Raw genomic sequence first — 20,576 nt, 5'->3', positions numbered from 1 at the left:
ATATATACACAAATATACTTATAACTTCTGAGTAAAATCAGGATAATTGATATTCATTCATTGATCACCAAAATCAAGACCTTTAACTTTCATCTTATATTAGGAAAAGAAGTGAAATGAATTTACTTGGCAATCCATATGTAAATTGTGCTTTATAGAGTTAAGCAATGTACAATATGAATACTATGCATAGAAAAATTAAAATATCTCATGGAAATCTTTGATTTCATATGTCTGTTTATTTTTTGAAAAAATTCTATGATTGTTACTAACTGAAAATTTAATTTTTGGAACTCTATCTCATCTCTTATAAAGATAACTCTTATCTGTTATATAGCCAAATATAAAACATCTTTGAAAAACAGCCTGAAAATCCACATCAGAATGCTGTACTATCTAATGCTTCACTATTTCAGGAAATCTTTCTTGAGTCTCTACTATATTCAAAGTGTTATATCAGACACTGTGGATTCTATAATAAATAAATAAACATTCTCAATTACACCTGGACTTCTAAGTAAAGATAAAACACTGAAGTGTTTTCACTCCTGTTTCACCATGATGCAATTTCAGAGGTGTTTTTAAGGTCCCCTCATTATTTATAATATTTCAGAAGAATATGAAATTCCACAATCAGAAATAAATTGTTTTGGTAAAATGTTTACTTCCTTATCAAGAGCGTAATTTAAATGTAAATTATTTGAGGAAGGTTATTAATTTGTATCACTACATCTTATGCAGGAGTCAATTTTTTAAAATAATCATTTCTAAGGTTTAAAAAAACTAGCTTTGCATGAGAACTCTGAACATTAAAATACAGGTGATAAGAAAAGATACTAAAAGTGGAGCTCAACAAGTATTTTTTCACAATTCTGTTTAATATTATTCTTAGTGTTTACTAGGGATTACCTTCTATGGTTCAAAAAAGTAGATGTACTTATTAACATGCAGGCACAAAAAGTACCATTGTGCTTTGTGAAGTTATAGGATAGCAAGTTTTTAATAATAATCTTTGAAACACTCCCACATTCTCTTTTAAATTTTATTTTAATAAAGTTTTATATTGTAATATAAATATAAATTAAATATTATATCTGGGTGTATTTTACTACCTTTACAAATTGTCACATCAGAAATGTGTAAGAGGTCAACCAAAAAACTTGTCTGCATATAAGCATAACCAATGGGCACAGACAATGGGGGGCAAGACAATGGGGGGAGGGGGACATATGTAATACTTTCAACAATAAAGAATTTAAAATAATAATAATAAAGAAATATGTATGTGAAAATTAGAATTCACTAAAATTTGTGCTGTGTAATAAGTTCCAGTTTAATTTTTTAACCTATATCTTTTTGGTAGCATAGTACAGTAGCATCATATGAGCCTAAGTCATTGCAGTTTTTAAATGTGAACCGACATCTTTAGGGACTATTTGTATCACCTAAAGTCATTCACAAAAATATCTGCACTTACAAGTTTCTTGAGTTAAGGTGTTTTTCATTTAGAGTATCAATCTGCTCCGAAGTACTTATATAAATGTCTAAGTCTAAACGCTCACTTTGGGTAGAGGTTAAATTATATGCAAAATGCCTCTCTGCTATATTATCACATAATCTAGATGAAAAATTCAAGTATATGGATTTCTCAATCAGTGTTTTTTAATACATTACACTTCCTCTTGTGTGTATTCACATTTAATGTATTTTTCTTTTAATGACCGATTGTCCTATTCTTCCCTAGGAAACTGGCATCTTTACAGAACTGAGAGTATTTTATCAAATTATCTGATTTACTTTTTGGAAAAGTACTTTTAGAAGAGTGCTCATGATATTGAAGTAGCTGGACCTAAATAATATAGAATCACCTATTTCAAAGACATTTTTTCCTACTTTACATTTAATTTTGCCTTTGTCAGTTTGGAATGTAAAGGAGTATTTTAAAAGAAAATAATGCATACACTTTTTTCAAATAACAGACTGATTTTATTCATAAACTCTTCTTGTAATTACATAGGACTCTTGGTTACCGCCTACAGTTTAAAATTGCAGCACTTTTCATTTTTCAAAAATAGCTCTTTTTTATTATTGTATAAGGATTCCATTTAGTTTGTGAAGCCAGTGGAAACTATCAGAGGGCTGAATTATTCAAATGTAATTTTTAAAAGGGTTCCATTCTATGAAGAAGATGAGGTTGCCTTGTGATGCTCAAAGAGGAGGCAAATTGAGGCCTTGTCAACCTGATGGTTGTCATTTACGTAAGAGCCTTGGTGCTGTCCATCTTACTTATGCTATAAGCTATGTAGCTGAACTTAAAACAAAAGCAGATACAGTAAACTTTTTCTGTTACAATTGCTTCCAGTGGCAATTCAATTACCAGTAAAAAGGTTGATGATGTCATATTATTTTTAAGGCTAGGAAATGGGAATAGCTTCTATAAAAAAAAAAAAGAAAATACTTCTTACCTTAATACTTCTAACATACATTGAATTCTGATGCCCCTGTATCTCCACTGAATCCTTGGTTTGAATCCACTCCTGATTACCCAGGGACCATCCTGGGGAGCTACTGACGTAAAGCAGAAAGGAAGCGGACATCTGAAGTCCAGAATAAATGGCTTTTTTTTTTTCTGTTGAACACTAGTCCTTGGAGAAAAACAAGCTCCTAAGACACTTTAGACTTAATTTTGCTTCAAAAATCCATTCTGAGTGGGCCAGAATGCCATTTTTAAAAAGAGAAACTGCCACAAAACAAAACAGCTTGACAAGTTAGAAATTATTGTACACTGAATTTGTAGAGAACAGAACATACCTTTAACCTGAAAAGCTTGTTATTAGAAAAAAGGTGCTGGAGCACTCTCCAATTTATTGTATAGAGCACTTGTTGGAACTGACTTCACTTTGACAAGGTTATAAAGGATCTGTTGTGCTCTAATAAGCCTGGATAACAAAATGTGGTTGCATATTTTTTAATTCCTTCATTAGGATGTGAAAAAAGGGCACTTTTGTATTGTTTTAAATGTGATGATTTGGAGCTCTAACACTTAAAATCATTGAAAAACTGAATTCAGAATATACATTTTTTTTAGTATGCTGCATTTTAAATTTTTAGTAATTATTTAAGCTTAGAAACTCTTGGCAGGAATTTCTAAATATTACCTCATATATAACAGAAGGAAGAAGAAGAAGCAGTAATTGATCATTAAACCAGCTTAGGCTCAATTACTGATTCATGTTATTAAATAATGATACTGCTAAAGGCTCAGTGCATGAAAATTCATGCACTGGAGCAGGGACCTCTCAGCCTGGCCTGCCCCCTCTCACAGTCTGAGAACCCTCAGGGGTGGGTGGAGACCCAGTGATTAGGGGAAGGCGACGCCTCCATCACACCTCTGCTGCTGCCACTGCCAGCAGCGCAAACCTCAGTCGGCCCTGGTTATCTGAGCCTCGGGCAGATTTGGGCAGCCGGGCAGCCACCATCTGAGGCTTGCCTGCACTTAAGGCCGCTCCTGGGCAGCAGGGAGTCTGAGGGTGGGTTCAGCTGCACCACGCAACTGCCACCCCCCACCCCCGACAGGGCTGAAAGGAGTGGGGAACTCCTGCAGGACTGAGGGGACTGGGCGCCGCCATCTTTGTGGCAGTGTGATGGTCAATTTGCATATTCCCTCTTTCTTATATAGGCTTCCCAGTCTTCTGATATCATTGTCACTACCACCAGAAAGAGCATATTTACAAAGCCCCAGTAAAATTCAAAACATTGAGCAAGTTACCCTAGAAAGCACAGAATTCTCTGATCTCTGATATCTTATCATCTTGTTGGTTCATGAATATAGGTAATTCAGGAATGTTACAGCCTTCCAGTTTTCAACCACTGATTTCATGAAGACCTTGTTGTATATTCTTTGTATGGTGAACTTCATTATTAACTAGAGGCCCAATGCATGAGATTCATGCAAGAGTAGTCCTGCACAGCTGTGGCTGCCTGTATCCCTCCTTTGAAGCCATGGGCATCTGAATCCCCAGCTTCCTCCCAGAAGGACATCCAGTCTAATTAGCATATTATAATTTTTTAAAATATATTTTATTGATTTTTTACAGAGAGGAAGGGAGAGGGACAGAGAGTTAGAAACATCGATGAGAGAGAAACATCATTCAGCTGCCTCCTGCACACCTCCTACTGGGGCTGTGCCCGCAACCAAGGAACATGCCCTTGACCTGAATCGAACCTGGGACCCTTCAGTCCACCAGCCTATGCTCTATCCACTGAACCAAACCAGTTAGGGCAGCATATTATACTTTTATTATTATAGATAAGAGTTAGAATAATAGAGGGTATTAATTGATTATGTAAATTTTAAAATGTTACCATATCATCCCATTTTATTTTGTAATATTTTTTACCTGAGGGAGGGAGACAGAGATGTGTAGCTAACAAGAGGCACATAGCTATGGGCATGGTTGCCCATAGATAGTAAGATATTATGAATGTAAAAATCATTGTCATGGGGTATCAGGAGAGTAGTAACAATGTGAGGAAAGTAGTAGATAAATCAAAAGCATGATGCATATTCAGAAAGAAGGGAAATCAGTTTGAATTTAGTTGGCCAAGGATATCTTCACAGAGCAGGTGGGAATCAGGCCAAAAGTTGAGAGTTGTGTTTTGTATTAGATACATAAAGAAAGGGAGGCTAATTTAAGACAGGAATTGGGTGATACTGAGGTGTTGGATAAGAATAATTTGTCCCAAAGCAAAGTGATATTTTAATTATTTTTTCCTTTTTATTAGATTTTTTGGGATGATGCTGGTTAACAGAATTATACAGGTTTCAAGTATGTAATTCTACACACATCATCTGTACACTGTTTTGTGTGTGCACCACCTCAAGTCAAGTCTCCATCCATCACTATTCATACCCTAATACCCTGTATACCCCCCATCCCTCCCCCAACTATCACCACACTGTTGTCCATTTCCATGAATTCTTTCTTTTTTTTTCTTTTTTGCTCAATCACTTCACCCACCACCCACGCAAAGTCCCACACTCACCCAAGCAGCTGATAGCTACCCTCTATCTATGAGTCTCTATTTTTATTTTTTTATTCCATTGCAAATATGATTGAAATAATATGACTGGCTTATTTCACTCAGCACAGTGTTCTTCAGATCCTTCCATGCGATTACAAAAGGTAAACTGTCCTTATATTTTATGTCTAAGTAGTATTCCTATTTGTAAATGTACCACAGCTGTTTTATCCATTCATCTACTGGTCGACGTTTGTGCAAAGTGATATTTTTAAAAATAAAGACATATCTATATCTATCAAAGGCCAGTGACCATAATGGCATCAAGACCATAACAAATGCTCCACCAGTCTCCATGAGGTGCATTGACCACCTCTCAGTCCCTAGCCCAGTCCTGCAGGTTCCCATCACAACATGGAGAGTGTCCAGCACTGGTGGTGGCGAGCAACACAGAGCATCGTGGGCGGGGAGCGTTGCAGGGTGTTGCAGGGCGGCAGCAGCAAGCATGGCGGGGCGTTGCAGGGCAGGGAGCTTCATGCAGCTCGCAGGGCAGTGGCGCGGGAGAGTAGTGGAGTGCAGCAGGGCAGCGAGCATCACAGGGCATTGCAGGACGTCGGACATGGCCCTGGTCACAGGCTAGGCCTAGGGACCCTACTCACACAAGATTTCATGTGCTGGGCCTCTAGTTGATTTATAAAGACAGAGATTACAGTTTACTAGAAAGAGATGTACATAAATACCCTGGTGGTATACTACGTAATAACTATGTGTGAGATTGTGTGCAAAGTGCTTAAAAGTACAGTGAATGAAGATATTAACTCTTTGCAGAATTGGGGGTCCTTTATAAATGAGATCATATTTAAGCTGGACTGGCAGGAAAGAGAAGAAAGAGAAAACTATTGCCATAAAATAGGATGTGGCTATGAGAGCATGGCAGCAATGAGAATGAATGGAGTTAGTCTAGAATTTGGGGGAAGCACTTGAATCAAGGTCAGATGTCTTCCTGTGTACTGGGCTCTGGCTTCTTTGTTCGGGTTAATCTAGCACTATGAGAAATAAAGAAAGCCAGGCATGTGTACTCTGAGGAACTCTCTCCCTGTCGTTTCAGAAAACTGTAACATTGTGATGCCTCAGAAACAATGGTGGATGCAGTTTGGGGTTCAAGTCAGAATCATGGGTGTTGAGCAGGAAAGAGAATAAGCTGATACATTGATCATAAAGTTTAGCCATGGTCCCTGGACACAGATTTTAGTTTTCTGATCCAACAACTTTGTTGTGTGAGCTGAAATTGTGCTTCTTCACGTGATTAGTTTCTTATAGAAGGAACTCATATTATTTATAGTGCATTTATTTATAATCCAATATTCACTCACATGAAAATTTTAGCATACATAGACTTTGTATGCACTACTATGCCATTGTGCTACTGACTAGATTTAGGGTTGTCTGACATTATTGAATTACTCCTGAATTTTCCTTTTATATGAGAACAGCACTTTATATATGTTATAAGTAAAATGAAAAGTGTAATTTATTATAATTTGTACTCATGATGTACTGGTAAAACTATAAGCAAATATTTTTATGACTTAAAACCTTTACTTTTCTCAGTTTCCTATTGATAAAATGCTCACATTTTTATCCCAAATTACTATGGATTTACAGATATCATATTTTTCCAGTAATGAAATATGGACTACTGTGAATTTATTTTAATATATTTTTTAAACCATAAAGTCATTTTAGCATGTTTTATCCATTTTATCATATAGTTAAAAATTAGTTTCCAAACATTTAATTTACTAGAAAATGATTTAAAACACATGATCACAATTTCAGAGAAATTGATGCTACACAATTCTATATATTATGATAAAAAGTTTTAACAACTTAAAAAACTCTAATATAGCATTCAAACAATTTCTTATAAATTAGAATATGTTTTTAACTCTGACTTTTAAGAACTTTATATACATTTCTTTTTGTTTGGATTCAAATGATATATAAATAATTTGTCTATATTCACTAATGTCTCTAATCAGATCTAGACAATTCAATTTAATAATTTTGACTTTTTTTTCAATTCCTAAAATACCTTTTTTATCCATTACATATTTCATCAATTACTATCTTTTTTATTCTTTCTGCCTTAACATCTAGAAAATATATAATTCAGTTAATTTCTCTTGCAAATTGTAAGTGCTGAACTTCTTTGGAACCACTTTATTTTTTATTTTAGGAAAATGTAATGTATTTTATTAACACCTACTCCAAGGAAAGCAACAATAAAAATGTGAGCTCAGGTTTTGCATTATAGAGAAAATGAGAAGTGAATTTATTGACCTATTAAGTAGATACCATTTATGAATTTTAATATTTATAAATTATGTTACATATCATTAACTTCTCTATTTTACTTATATGTATCTTAGTATCTATATTCAAACATTCTTTAATCATAGGATGTTAATACGTAAATAATATGTTAATAACTTCCTTCTAAAATTGACAAGTCATAGTGAGCAAATCACTTAGTATTATGGCTGCAGATTATCTTGCTTTTTAAACAGAATTAGTAAGTTAATGTTGAACTAGGGTTTGGTTATTCTTATTAGTGTGTACATGTATAATTTTTCTGCATATAAATTTAATATTCTTATTGGAAAAATAAAAATGGATATGTATTAGAAGAAAAAAATGACCTATTTTATAACCTATATATATTTGACTGAGAATTATTTGTATTAACAGTGTAATGTTTTTTTAAAAAGATCCAGGATTCCAGACACATCAAAAATGAGGCAAGTGACTAATACTAGTGTACCCAATTTCATATTTAAAGAATAGGTAGCTCCAATTTTACAATCAGTGTTTAAATAAAAGGCCAAAAGTGAATACATGAAATCAGGAATTTTTAAACAATTGTTAATAATTCCAAATATTGCAACTCACTTCTAGGAATGAAAACCAGAGAGATGGGCATTTAAACTTAGGAAGAGAGCACAGTCTTTTACTAATATTTGATTTGAGAAGAGCTACAATCAGGCAGCTAAAATAAATGATCTCCATATGGGATTGTTGTAGAAGAATCTGATTTATACAAAGTAAATAAATATTATCTTAGGAATATAATATATGTCAAACATAACATAACATGTATACACATATATAACAAACACTTATGTAGAGACAAAGAAATTCTATCTCAAAGGTGTTTTATCCATTAATGGGGAAAATAATAAACAACTCATAAATTTGCTATGATCACTCACCACTGATGACAATAGGATCTGTTTAGTGAGCCCTCCAGCCTTTCAACCTTAAAAGGAACATAGTGCATAAGAAGAATGGAGACCATGGATCTCAGATCAGGATCACACTGCTTTCAAAGTAGCAGGATATGAGAGCAAAGGCATATTTTGTTAGCAAGGAAATTTCTTGACGGAATAAGTTGTCTTGAAATTTTATCCCTCAGAAAAAAAATGATGGCCAGTCTATATTAAAGACAGAAGCATTTTTTGAACAGAAGTAATGAAATAGTTCAGTTCTATATTAATTATTATACCCTGTCAAAAATGTATCCTTTTCTAGATCCCATAAAATGTGGATATGTTTGTAATGCTATGACCAAATTCACTTGGTAAATGTTTATTGACCTAAATTGTGTTAGGTTCTCAACAATAAGTACGCAAGGTTTTTCTCTTTAGAAATTGTCAGGTGGGGACTCTGACACCAACAAACTCAGAGCATTTAGAAAGTTTTCATAGAAGAGGAGTATCATATAATATTCTTGTCATTTCTGAGGGTTTCAACTAATTCCAATTAATCTTATGTTGTTGAGTTTTAGTTGATGCTGATTAATGGGGTGTTGAATATTTAGTTTATTTAACTTTTGCTACTCATGACAGGGTTGAAATATTTGAGTGAATATCCATATGCAGAAAAAAAAACAGAATTAAGAAACCCTAAAATATTTTTTAAAAATGAATGTATCTAAAGCAGTGATGGCAAACCTTTTGAGCTCAGTGTGTCAGCATTTTGAAAAACCCTAACTTAACTCTGGTGCCGTGTTACATATAGAAATTTTTTGATGTTTTCAGCCATAGTAAAACAAAGACATATTTTTGATATTTATTTTATATATTTAGATGCCATTTAACAAAGAAAAATCAACCAAAAAATGAGTTTGCGTGTCACCTCTGACACGCGTGTCATAGGTTCGCCGTCACTGATCTAAAGTGTTTTAGAACACATAGGATGAAATGAAGTAATGGTGATTCAAAATATGTAAGAGTTACTGGGAAATATTTCTTATACAGGTTATTGTCTTGATCCAGTTGTCATATCGGCCAAGGTGCTTTGCACCAAATTACTTTCAGCCTATTAGTTTTTATGTATATAGGAAGTTGAGGGGAGTATGAGAGAGGATGATGAACAGATAAGCAGGAGCCAGACTATGAGTCAATAATAATTTGTAGTGTTATTTCATTTATTTGGACACTTTAAAACCACAATCTGTTGTTTTTAAGTTCTTTGAAAATTAGCCTAGAAAAACGCATATATTCCATGCATTTTCACAATTTCAGAAAATTAAGGATATTTTGTGACTTATACAAGAATGCTTATAATACTTGGTAATATAGACTCTACCCCCAAAAAATCAGGATTTATTATTACCTATTTTAGTTGATATGGAATAAGGACAAAAACATGCTGTTTATTTTTGTTTTTGTTTTGGCTAAACTAAAAACATAACAAAACAATGCAAAACCCGTTATTTGTATTTCAATTCTTTGTTAAAGTAATTTTGAAAGGCTGCTTTTCAGATCCGGTGGAATCATTTTAACTCATTGTCTGATAGCAAAAAACCTAATATTTGAATATTTATAATAAGGTTATTTACATGAAGTTTCAAAGAACTAATATTATTGTATACTAGAGGCCTGATGCATGAACTTTATGCAAGAGAAGGCCTTCCTTTTCCCAGCTGCCAGCACTGGCTTCCCTTTGGCTGCCTGCACCCAGGACCCAGCTTCCCTCACAGAGAGAGGTCCCGCCCACCTGCTGCAGCCCTCTGGTCAGTGGCCTGGGCCTCCCTCTGGGGGGTGTTCATGGGGCTATGGTTGGCCCCCTGACCAATTGCATCGCACCTGCCTTGGCTGGCCTGGCATCAGTGGGTGTCATAGCGTGCTCCCGGATGGTTTTCTGGATGGTCATTCCACTGTTCGGCCGTTCAGTCAATTTGCATATTATGCTGTTATTATATAGAATTCTTACATTTAATAGCCCTGGGAAATATTTCTCTTTGCATTAATTAAATACATATATTTTAAGATCCTAAAAAATAAGTAGATGAAGAATATATTTTTTATGTTGGACAATATATGAAGATTAAATTCATGTTCTTTTTTTAATTAACAAAACATATATCATTTACCTTTAGCTTTTATAAACTATTTAGGAAAGCTAACAATGAAAAAAAAAATGCTATTGTCCTGGCCGGGTTGCTCAATTTGTTGGAACATTCTTCCTCCCTTATACCAAAATGTTGTAGGTTCAATCCCTGGTCTGGTGGGTGCAGGAGACAACCAATAGATGTTTCTCACATCAGTCTCTCTCTCTTTCTCTCATCAATAAAAGACATGTCCTCCTATGAGGAAGAAAAATCTTTGCTAAAAAATAAAATAAGACAGTACTGTAAAAATTAGTAAACAAGAAGTGATCATGCTCATAAACATAATATTTATTCATTTATGATGAAAGTCAGTTCTACTTTATGACCATGATAATCACACTCCAGGAAATACTCATTTTCCCTTGTGATTAATATAATAACACTGAGTTTTCAGAAGGTTATTATCTTAAATTTGACTGACCAGGAAGATAAGAGAGTGATTTCATGTGCTTTGCTGCGTCTCCAGAGTAGATAATTTATCAGGTTAAAGTCTGAGTATCCAGTAGGGCTATTTATCAGAAGCAAAGAAATAGAGAAATTTTGGTGTGACTCAAAGACTTTAATTGAAAGACTGACAGGAAGCCTTTTAGTAGCAAAAAATAATCTGTCAAACACTCTGAATACATCGGCGCTGTGTGGAAAACATGTAAAATCAAATCCTGGCACTGTAATTATAGGTAATTTGTGAACTGTTTCTAATTCCCTTACTGTGTAAATCATATGCCTATCCACTTGAGACGAGGTTTGACTCTCTGAAGATCTTATTGCGGTCCCCACAGTTGGACACTGGCTATATTGTTTTACTATACTCTATGCTGCTCTTCAAATTTTCAGCTCATTTTGAGTGACAGAAAGTACAATTTTGGTGTTAAACTCTGAGGTATTTATTCTGTTTAGTATGTTCACTATATTTGGACCTACTGTTAACTTTGGCAACTTTTAATAATAACAGATTAAGGGTTGAATATTACGTTCAAGTATATGTTCAATAACTTCTCCTAGGTATGCCAAATAAAATAAATCATAAGCCTTTCAGAATATTGGGTTTCATGCTAGTTGACTCAATACTTGTTAAAGACTTCTAGGTACTGCAAAATTTTAGAAGGCGTTACCAGCTAATCAGGGTAAGAATTGCAAGACTCCAAATGTGCATTAACATCATTTGTAAGAAAAGGAAAAATAAAGTAATATAATAACAATTGGCTTATTTTTGTTTCTAAAGATCGCTCTCATCCTATTTATTTCCTATCATTAAGTTTTCTTAAATGAAAAAAATAAAAAAGCCTTAACATGCATATACTCACCCATCCATAACATTTCTTTAACCTTATATGGTGATGTTATTTGTGTTCAGTTCTGTCGTGTTGTTTCTTTGTTTACGTCTTCGACAAAGCATGTCATTTTTTGTTTTACCTATCTGTATTTTGCTATTGCATGTCCAACTTTTTAAATGACTCAGTGAACAAATGAATTCTTGTCACTTTAAATTTCACTCTAAATATTGTGAACAATCTGTTTATTCTCAAACATCGCTCCGAATTTTTACTTTGTGTAGGAGCATGAAATGAAAGTGAACAAAAAATGGCAAGAACTGTGAGGTACAACCGGCTTTGTACCTGATAATCTTGTTAAAGCTTGTTAATGTTAAATCCAAATAAGATGTATGTATTTTTGTAATTTGAATCATTTGAGTTTGTCTTTTGTTTGCATGATATGATTTTGTTTTATATTTTGTTTTTTTCCACTCACCAGATGTTCCCAACACTTTGCTTCCCACTACTATCATCCCCTCCCTTACCACTGCAACAGTCACAACCACTGTAGCCATAACAACCAGCCCAACCACATCTGCAACAACCAAGAGCATAAGAGGTACAGTATCCTTCTTTGTTATGGCCTGGAAAACACATTTAATGGAGCTTTAAGGGATTTTTTAAGGGGTAGAAAACTTAAGATCCAATTTTACTTAATAATAAGTAAGTAAATCACCTAACTTACAATCAATTAAGATGATTGGAATAGAATATAAGACAAATGTTGTATTTTAATTTTTGGTGTCACTTATGACCATTATGAAAATATTCCAGAATATAGGTTAAAAACATATGGAGTTCTACAGCATTGAGCAAATTTAAAATCTGAACATGGGGCAATGTTTTTTTGCCTTGCCTTTTCAATGCAGACAGAGAAATAGCATGGTCAAGGATGCAGAGATAACTTTTGCTTTTTTGAGGTTCTAGTTTAATGTTAAAGAACTGTTGTTTTTCTGTAACCAGATTAAAATGCCTAGCGTTGAATTTGTTCTAAACTTGAAGATGTATGGTCATTATAAACCATAAAAAGTATAGAACTTTTAATCAAATATTTAACCTATTACCCTAAAATAATTTGCAGAGTGGATCTGCTTATTCTAGTATGATGTTCTAAAGCAAATGTTCTAGAGTTTCCAGGATGGTAGTATTTGATATTGGCTCCAGGAGTAATTCCTGGTATCAGTTTATTAATAAGCATTTTTGCCTCAAGGATAGCAACCTTAAAGAAATTGAAATAATCCTTAAGGACAAAAAAAAGATTACATATGGTTCAGAAATATAAAAAAGCATTCCTGAGCAGTCATTAAGTGGTTAGAAAATGATAAAGAAATAAAGAGTTGAGTGCATTACAAAAAACACATTAAACTTTATTTCTGCATAAACAGCATTCAGAGAAAATTTGTCTTAAGTCTGTTTTTTTTTATTTTTTATACATGTTTTTTGTCATGTTGGCTATACTAATATGTATTAAACTTGACAATTTAATTTGAAATCATGAGGATGTTACATTAATATATATGTAATTAAAGCTGTATCAAGGGCAGGCTTTGAATTATTTTCATTCACTTGGAAAGCTTGTTCAATTACACTATCTGGTTTTCTTGGAATTTTTATTCGTTCTCAATATTAAAATGAGTTGCCAGCTTTCACTCTGCAGTTATCATAGTATTTTTTTCTCTTGTTCCAAAAAAATGTATTTGATAATTGCTAATTTTTAATAGTCATGTCAACTATACTATACAATGTACAAGATTGATAGATAAAGGATTGATAGCAAATTTTGATGATAGTAGCAATAAGAACTTGTCAAAATACCTAAGTTTATTTAATGGTTACTAAATAAATTGTATTTGAGTTAAATGTACAAGTGAGAAGAGTTTAAGATATTTCTAATAGCAATTTACATAAAAGTGGGAAGAAAATAATAAAGATGAAGGAAAAGGTAAATACTACTGTATGATTATAAAATGAAAGCTATCTAAAATTCTACTTTGCTTCATAATTTTTGAAGATTTTTACAGACTCAAATTAAATATAATTAATCCATACTAACAAAATCTAAATAATATTAAGTTCCAATTGTACAATCAAATCAACTTGATAGAAAAGGAGGGAAACATGTTGATTTGAATTTTTATTTTAAAGACCTACTTATAGCCATAATCAGTTATGGTGTCCTTTAACAAATAGTCATTGAGCGCCTGCTATATATATGGGACAATGCCAGGTCCTAAAGTCACAGAAGTTAAAGGTATTGCATTGAAAATCACTAACAATAAACTTAATGCATTTCCCCACAAAATAACCAGTGTTGGTGTTTAGTTAGAAAACTGTTCATCTTCCTTAGTCTGACATATATATGACTAAGAGAAAAGTGTTTTATTTTAAATGGAGTGTTTAACAACATTCTTTTATATTTGTTCATGTGTATCTTGAAATGTTGCCTATTGCATTTCAGCCAGCCTGTTAAATAAAATGAAATCAATTATATATTTTTCAAGTAAATTCACTTATTTATATGTTCCCTTGATTTTTTGAGAACTTTACATTATGGACATTAAAAATGCTAAAATAATTAGTCTCCCTGAAATAAATGCACAAGTGAACAAAGTTCAAAGAAACACACACACACACACACACACACACACACACACACACACACTGTTTTAACCAATAGTGAAAAGATGTTTTTTCAAATGACACCAATATGCATGGAAAGAAATTTATTTTGTACATTAGTCAACACATACTATCTATTTTATTTAGAAAAAAATAGTAGCACTGACATTGAATGTCAGTCTAATCATGCAGGGGTGGGCAAACTTTTTGACTCGGGGGCCACAATGGGTTCTTAAACTGGACCGGAGGGTCGGAACAAAAGCATGGATGGAGTGTTTGTGTGAACTAATATAAATTCAAAGTAAACATCATTACATAAAAGGGTACGGCCTTTTTATTTTTTAGTTTTATTCATTTCAAACGGCCGGATCCGGCCCGCGGGCCATAGTTTGCCCACGGCTGGCTCTAATGTCTATTTTCCTTCCTATCTTGAACAACTGGGGACTAAGGGAAGTCACCCAGCTCACCTGCATGATTAATGTTGTAGTTCATAATTGAAGAAATGGAAAATTCAGTCAGTACATAAACATTTCTTAAAAATGTTATACTCTACCCCTTTTAAGTTATTATATTATACTCCCTTATTTGTGTATTACCTATTAAATTAGAGCTTTCAGATGCAATTATATTTTCAATGAAATTAATTTATTTATAAATTAGTGAAAAGTGTTTCAATACTATGTTTAAAATATTGTAAGAATATGTTTGCTAACAAAAGCTGAGAAGTAAAGAAAATATTTTTAGCTTACAGATTTTTTAAAAAGTTTGTGTTTCATAACTTTCTCTCATTCAATAATGTGAATGAAAATTAGGTAAACATATGAAGTAAACTAACTACATTTGATTTTATTAGGTTTATCTGTAATTTCCTCAAATATTATAAACTAGAGGCCTGATGCACAGAATTCGTACAAGGGGCTTGGCCCTCACAGACCTGCCTTGCCTTGGCCCTTACAGCCCTGGCTTCATCCAGAAGGCCATCCAGAAGGTTGTTCAGCTGTCTAGTCTAATTAGCATATTAAGCTTTTATTATTATAGACTAGAGACCTGGTGCCCAAAATTCATGTGAGGGTACAGTCCCTAGGCCTGGCATGCAATCAAGGCCATCTTCCCCAGCTGCCTGCATCCATCCCTGCCCCCTGCCACCACCCACCCTTGGTTCCCCATTCATCATCAGGTGATTGGTACTTGACAGCCGGAGAAAGGGACCAAGAGGTCAGCTGTTCCTGCCCGCGTGCCAGCCCTGCCCCCGCCACGGGTGGCCATCAGGTGATTGGAGCCTGTTGCCTGGGAAAAGGGGCCAAAAAGTGGTCAGTGCACCTCATAGTGACTGGTTCGGTGGTCATTCTAGTTGTTCTGCCATTAGAGTAAATTTGCATATTACCCTTTTATTATATAGAATAGAGGCCTGGTGCATGGCTGGGGACTGGCTGGCCTGCCCTAAAGGGGGCCCTGGATTGGGGTGTGGGAGTTCCCAATGGGGGGGGGGACGACCAGTGGGACAAAGGGCTGCAGGGTTTGAAGGCTGGCCCCACCCCTGATTAGGGTGGGGGTCCCCACTGGGGTGGGGTTGGCCTGAGCTTGGAGCCACTGGGGGTTTTCAGGCCAGACACACCTCCGATTGGGGTGTGGGTCCCCACTGCAGGGCAAGGCCGGACAGGCCAAGGGGAGGGCGGTTTGCAGGCCTGCCACGCCCCATATCGGTATGTGGGTCCCCAATCAGGGCAGGGCCAGCTTGGGTAAGGAGTCATGGGCAGTTTTCAGGCCAGCCACCACCCCCAATCGGGGGGGGGGGTCCCTTCTGGGGAATGGGGCTGGCCTGGGCGAGGGGCCACAGGCAGTTTGCAGGCTGACCATGTCCCTGATCAGGCTGGGGGTCCCCACTGTGGGGAGAAGCCAGGCAGGGTGAGGGTAGGTAGGGTGGTTTGCAGGCCTGCCATGCCCCCTATCAGGCTGGGGGTCCCCGTTGGGGGCAGGGCTGGCCTGGGCGAGGGGCTGCAGGCAGTTTGCAAGCCAGCCACTCCCCTGGCTTTGTCAGGAAGGACGTCCAAAATGACGTCCAGTCTATCTGATCTAATTAGCATATTGCCCATGTATTAGTATAGATGATAACGCTTACTTATCTATCTAATAAATGACTACAAATGAATCAATTTGTATCTCCATTGACACTTTTCACCACTCCTATTGCTGAGTTTTCCATCCTAAGGTATGATGATCATCATCTATATAATAAAAGCCTAAGCAACCATTATGGTGGAATGACCAAAATGACCAGTCACTATGATGTGCACTGACCACCAGGGGGCAGACACTCAACACAGGAGCTGCCCCCTGGTGGTCAGCGCACTTCCACAGGGGAGCACCGCTTAGCTGTAAGCCAGCCCATGGCTGGCAAGTACAGCAGCAGTGGTGGGAGCCTCTCCTGCCTCCTCTATAGGTACCTGGCAAGGAACGAGAGCCCTGAACTCTGAGAGGGATGTCTTACTGCTGTCTTAGGCCTGATCCCCAGGGAGATCCCCTGTGAGAGGGTGCAGGCCAGGCTGAGGGAACCCACCCTCCCAGTACATAAATTTTGTGCACCGGGCCTCTAGTTTTAAAATAAACTTAAAGATTCACAGCTGTGGCTATATTATAAATCAAGATGAAATAGAGCAAAAGAGCTACACAAATTGTCAAAGTCATAATCTTGAGAATTTTCAGTTTGTACATGAAATGTAACCCTGTTTGGAGAAAGAGGATCTTCAACCATATGAAAGAAAAGCTAGCAATTAGTAGTATCTTGTTACAAATAAGGTGATAAAACACAGAGGAATGAGAAAAGTTGAGCAGTCATGGGAAAGATAGAAAGTAAGTTACCCATAGAGACATCTTTGGTTGTGAAGTTTTGGTTCATCTGTTTAAAAGGTCTTTGGTCTTGGACATTGATCCAAATTGAGATTCAGCAGTCTTATTAGAATATTAAGAAACACTTAATAGAAGCACTTAATTCACAGGTTGTCTTGAGACTTGCTAATATGTAGAGTTCTGGAAACATAATGTATGGTAGAATATTGCTCAATTCTTTTTAGTAGAACAAATGCATTTACATGTAGTTGGATGATACAATTAATGAAATAGTATAGTTTCCTATAATAATTATAGTTTTAATTCTGGAAAAATTGTTTGGTGTTAGTGTACTGATTACTTTTAATTTCAAACATATTTTAATTGATTATATTCTAAAAGTAGATAAAAATGGTATTAGAGCATGTGGAACATATCTATCTCTAACTATATATCATCCTGGAAAGTTTATAAGCTTTCCATGTGATTGTATTATTGATATATATATTATATCTAAAATTTGAACATTTTATAAATCTCTTAAATGTTTTTCATTACAAAAGACCACTGCTATAATACATTTTAATTTCTACTTTTGGAAATGGAGTTGTTATGGCAGTTTGTGTGTGTGTGTGTGTGTGTGTGTGTGTTTATTTTTTAAAAAACTAGTGGCCTAGTTAGCCCTATTGTTCAATTTAGAAGGCGCATACACACTCTGTTATAAATTTGGAATATTATAAGTTCATCTGTGATAAATTTTAATGAGTTAAATATGATCATTCATAAAATTGTTCCAAATGACCTCATGTGATTTTTACTATTAATATTATATTAGCATGGTGTGCTTAACTTGAAAGTATTTTCTATTTGTATCATATTACAAAATTTAAATTTCATAATTACTATGTCATAACCTAGGAATCTTTAGCAGTACCCTCAATTTATAGATGATATAAAGGTATTAAAATTTTAGTAAACATATATGACACAGTGAAATATATCAATGGCTATGTCTATCATAAAATTTTTAATTAGAATTTGCAATTAACTTTTATACTTATCAAGGCAGAAAAATGAAATTCTTAATTGCTAATTTGTTTTAATCTCTGCAAGACTGTAAATGCCCTAAAAGTAACATGAATGGAGAGAACATATCCTATATAACAAAATGTTAATATGCAAATTGACCAAATGGCTGAACTACCAGAAACTATGACGTGCACTGACCACCAGGGGGCAGACGCTCAATGCACAAGCTGCCTTCTGGTGGTCAGTGCGCTCACACAGGGGGAGTGTCGTTCAGCCCTAAGCTGGGCTCAAGGCTGGCGAGAGCAGCGGTTGTGGCGGGAGCCTCTCCTGCCTCTGCGGCAGCACTAAGGACCCCCTGGGGGTCCCAGACTGTGAGAGGGTGCAGGCTGGGCTGAGGGCTCCCCCCCGACCCCCAGTGCATTGGGCCTCTAATGTATATGTCATATTATAAAATTTAGATTTCAAATGGGGGGAAACCCTTGAATGATGGTAAAATTGTTTATACAATCTACATAAAAATCCAAATGAATTATTGGTTTAAATATAGATTTGGCTTAACATCAGACTTTGAAATGGTGAAATAACTTTATATTAATAAATTTACATCATTTATATAGTAAACTCAACCAATTTATAGATTATAATGAGATTAATTGCATTGGAACCTTATTCCAGAATGGCACTGCAAAACAAAAACAAAGGACTTTTTTTAAAATTTAAGAAATCAACCATGGTCAAACTATGGATCGTAATTAGAGTAATAATTGAACAACCTCACAAAATGTAGAGATGGGTGTTTTGTGTTGGTCCCAGGCTTGGTTAGGAATGCCTGAGGCACTCGCCTGGGCTCCTTTTACTTGGAGCTCCCACAGACATTTCTTCACCAAGCCAGTGTTGTGGCTGGACCAGCACTTGTGATTCTTTTGATAAACTCCAATAAGAAACTATCAAGGAACATTGAATGCAATTTATTATTCTCAAGTCTTGGAAGACCACACCGTGAGGTCACAGGTAGAAAGAGAGAGCAAGCAAATTCACAAACCGAGGACTCTGTCTTTATCAGGGTCCAATGGTGGGGGGTGATTTTAAAGCAAAAACACAAGAAAGGGAATGAAGGTGTGGAAAGAGAGGAGCAGAATTACTCAAAGCAGGCAGTCATCTAGGTTACCCAGGGCTTTCTGAAAGAGGGAACTTCAGAGGTGGGCAGCCTAGTCTTTATCTGGTTGTTTTGCTAGTAACTACATCATGTTGCTAGCAATATGTTTATTCAACCTGGATGACATTTGAAATGGATACCTTAACAATCAAAAGGTTAATTTCAAGAACTTACATTACACATACTCAATTCTTCACAATTAAATTATACAGTAAATGTGTTACTTGTGTTTAAAAATATAATATTAAATAAAATATTTTAAATCATTCATGTAGAATAAGATGAATTATAGCATATTTAGAAAAAATATACCAGCAATCTAGAATTTTTAGTCCATATGCCACTATTGTATTCTTAAATCATGTGAATAATAAAACTGAATTATTTAATTGTATGTGACCTTAGGGACCTGTTTGAGCATTAAGTATAATCCTAAAACATTGCTGATCAAAAGATCTTAATAAATAATTGCTTTTAGCCATAGCCGGTTTGGCTCAATGCATAGAGTATTGGTCTGTGGACCTAAGTAAGGATCCTGTCTTCAATTCTGGTCAAGGCCATGTACCTCCGTTGTAGGCTCCTCCCTGGCCCCGGCCCTGGTCAGGGCATGTGCAGGAAACATCAATGTGTTTCTTTCACACCTATATTTCTCCCTGTCTTTCCCCCTCTTTTCCACTCTCTCTAAAAATCAATGGAAAAAAATATCCTCGGGAGAGGATGAAAAAATAATAAATAAATAATCGGGTTTTTTTGTAGGTTTTTTGAAGATTAGTGACTTGTAAAAGATAAATCATATACACAATGTTACACTATTGCAAATGAAAGGTTGCTGCAGTATTTACTTTGTGCCAGCATAGAGAAATTGAGATGAATTGTAAAATTCTACTCCTATTTAATATGGGAATTTGAAGTTAACTACAATTGCCTAAAATATTGACTATGAGGTAGACCCCTTTACATCAATTATTATGTAACTAGAGGCCCAGTGCACAAAAAAATTGTGCACTCGGGGGTGGGGAGGGTTCCTCAGCCCGGACTGTGCCCTCTCACAGTCTGGGACCCCTCGGGAGATAATGCCCTGCTGCCTTAGGCCTGCTCCTGGGTGGCAGAGGGCAGGCCCAATCCCTAGGTGCAGCCCCTGGTCAGGCTCAGAGCA

General features: G+C 35.6%; 1 protein-coding gene across 2 annotated transcripts in view; it reads left to right on the top strand.

Moving 5' to 3' along the window:
- CADM2 (cell adhesion molecule 2) overlaps window positions 1-20,576 on the top strand; it is a 1,222,723-nt gene that overhangs the window by 1,126,121 nt on the left and 76,026 nt on the right. Inside the window, exon 8 of one of the 2 annotated variants that reach the window (XM_006768263.2) lies at window positions 12,230-12,349. The exons of the other annotated variant lie outside the window; for it this stretch is intronic. Within the exon in view, the coding sequence (XP_006768326.1) occupies window positions 12,230-12,349 (120 nt within the window). The remainder of the gene's footprint in view (window positions 1-12,229; window positions 12,350-20,576) is intronic. 2 annotated transcript variants of the gene reach the window in all.

This window comes from Myotis davidii, unplaced genomic scaffold (genome assembly GCF_000327345.1).
Source record: "Myotis davidii unplaced genomic scaffold, ASM32734v1 scaffold42, whole genome shotgun sequence".
NCBI classification, from domain to species: domain Eukaryota; kingdom Metazoa; phylum Chordata; class Mammalia; order Chiroptera; family Vespertilionidae; genus Myotis; species Myotis davidii.
This window is presented reverse-complemented; position numbering and strand designations above follow the sequence as displayed.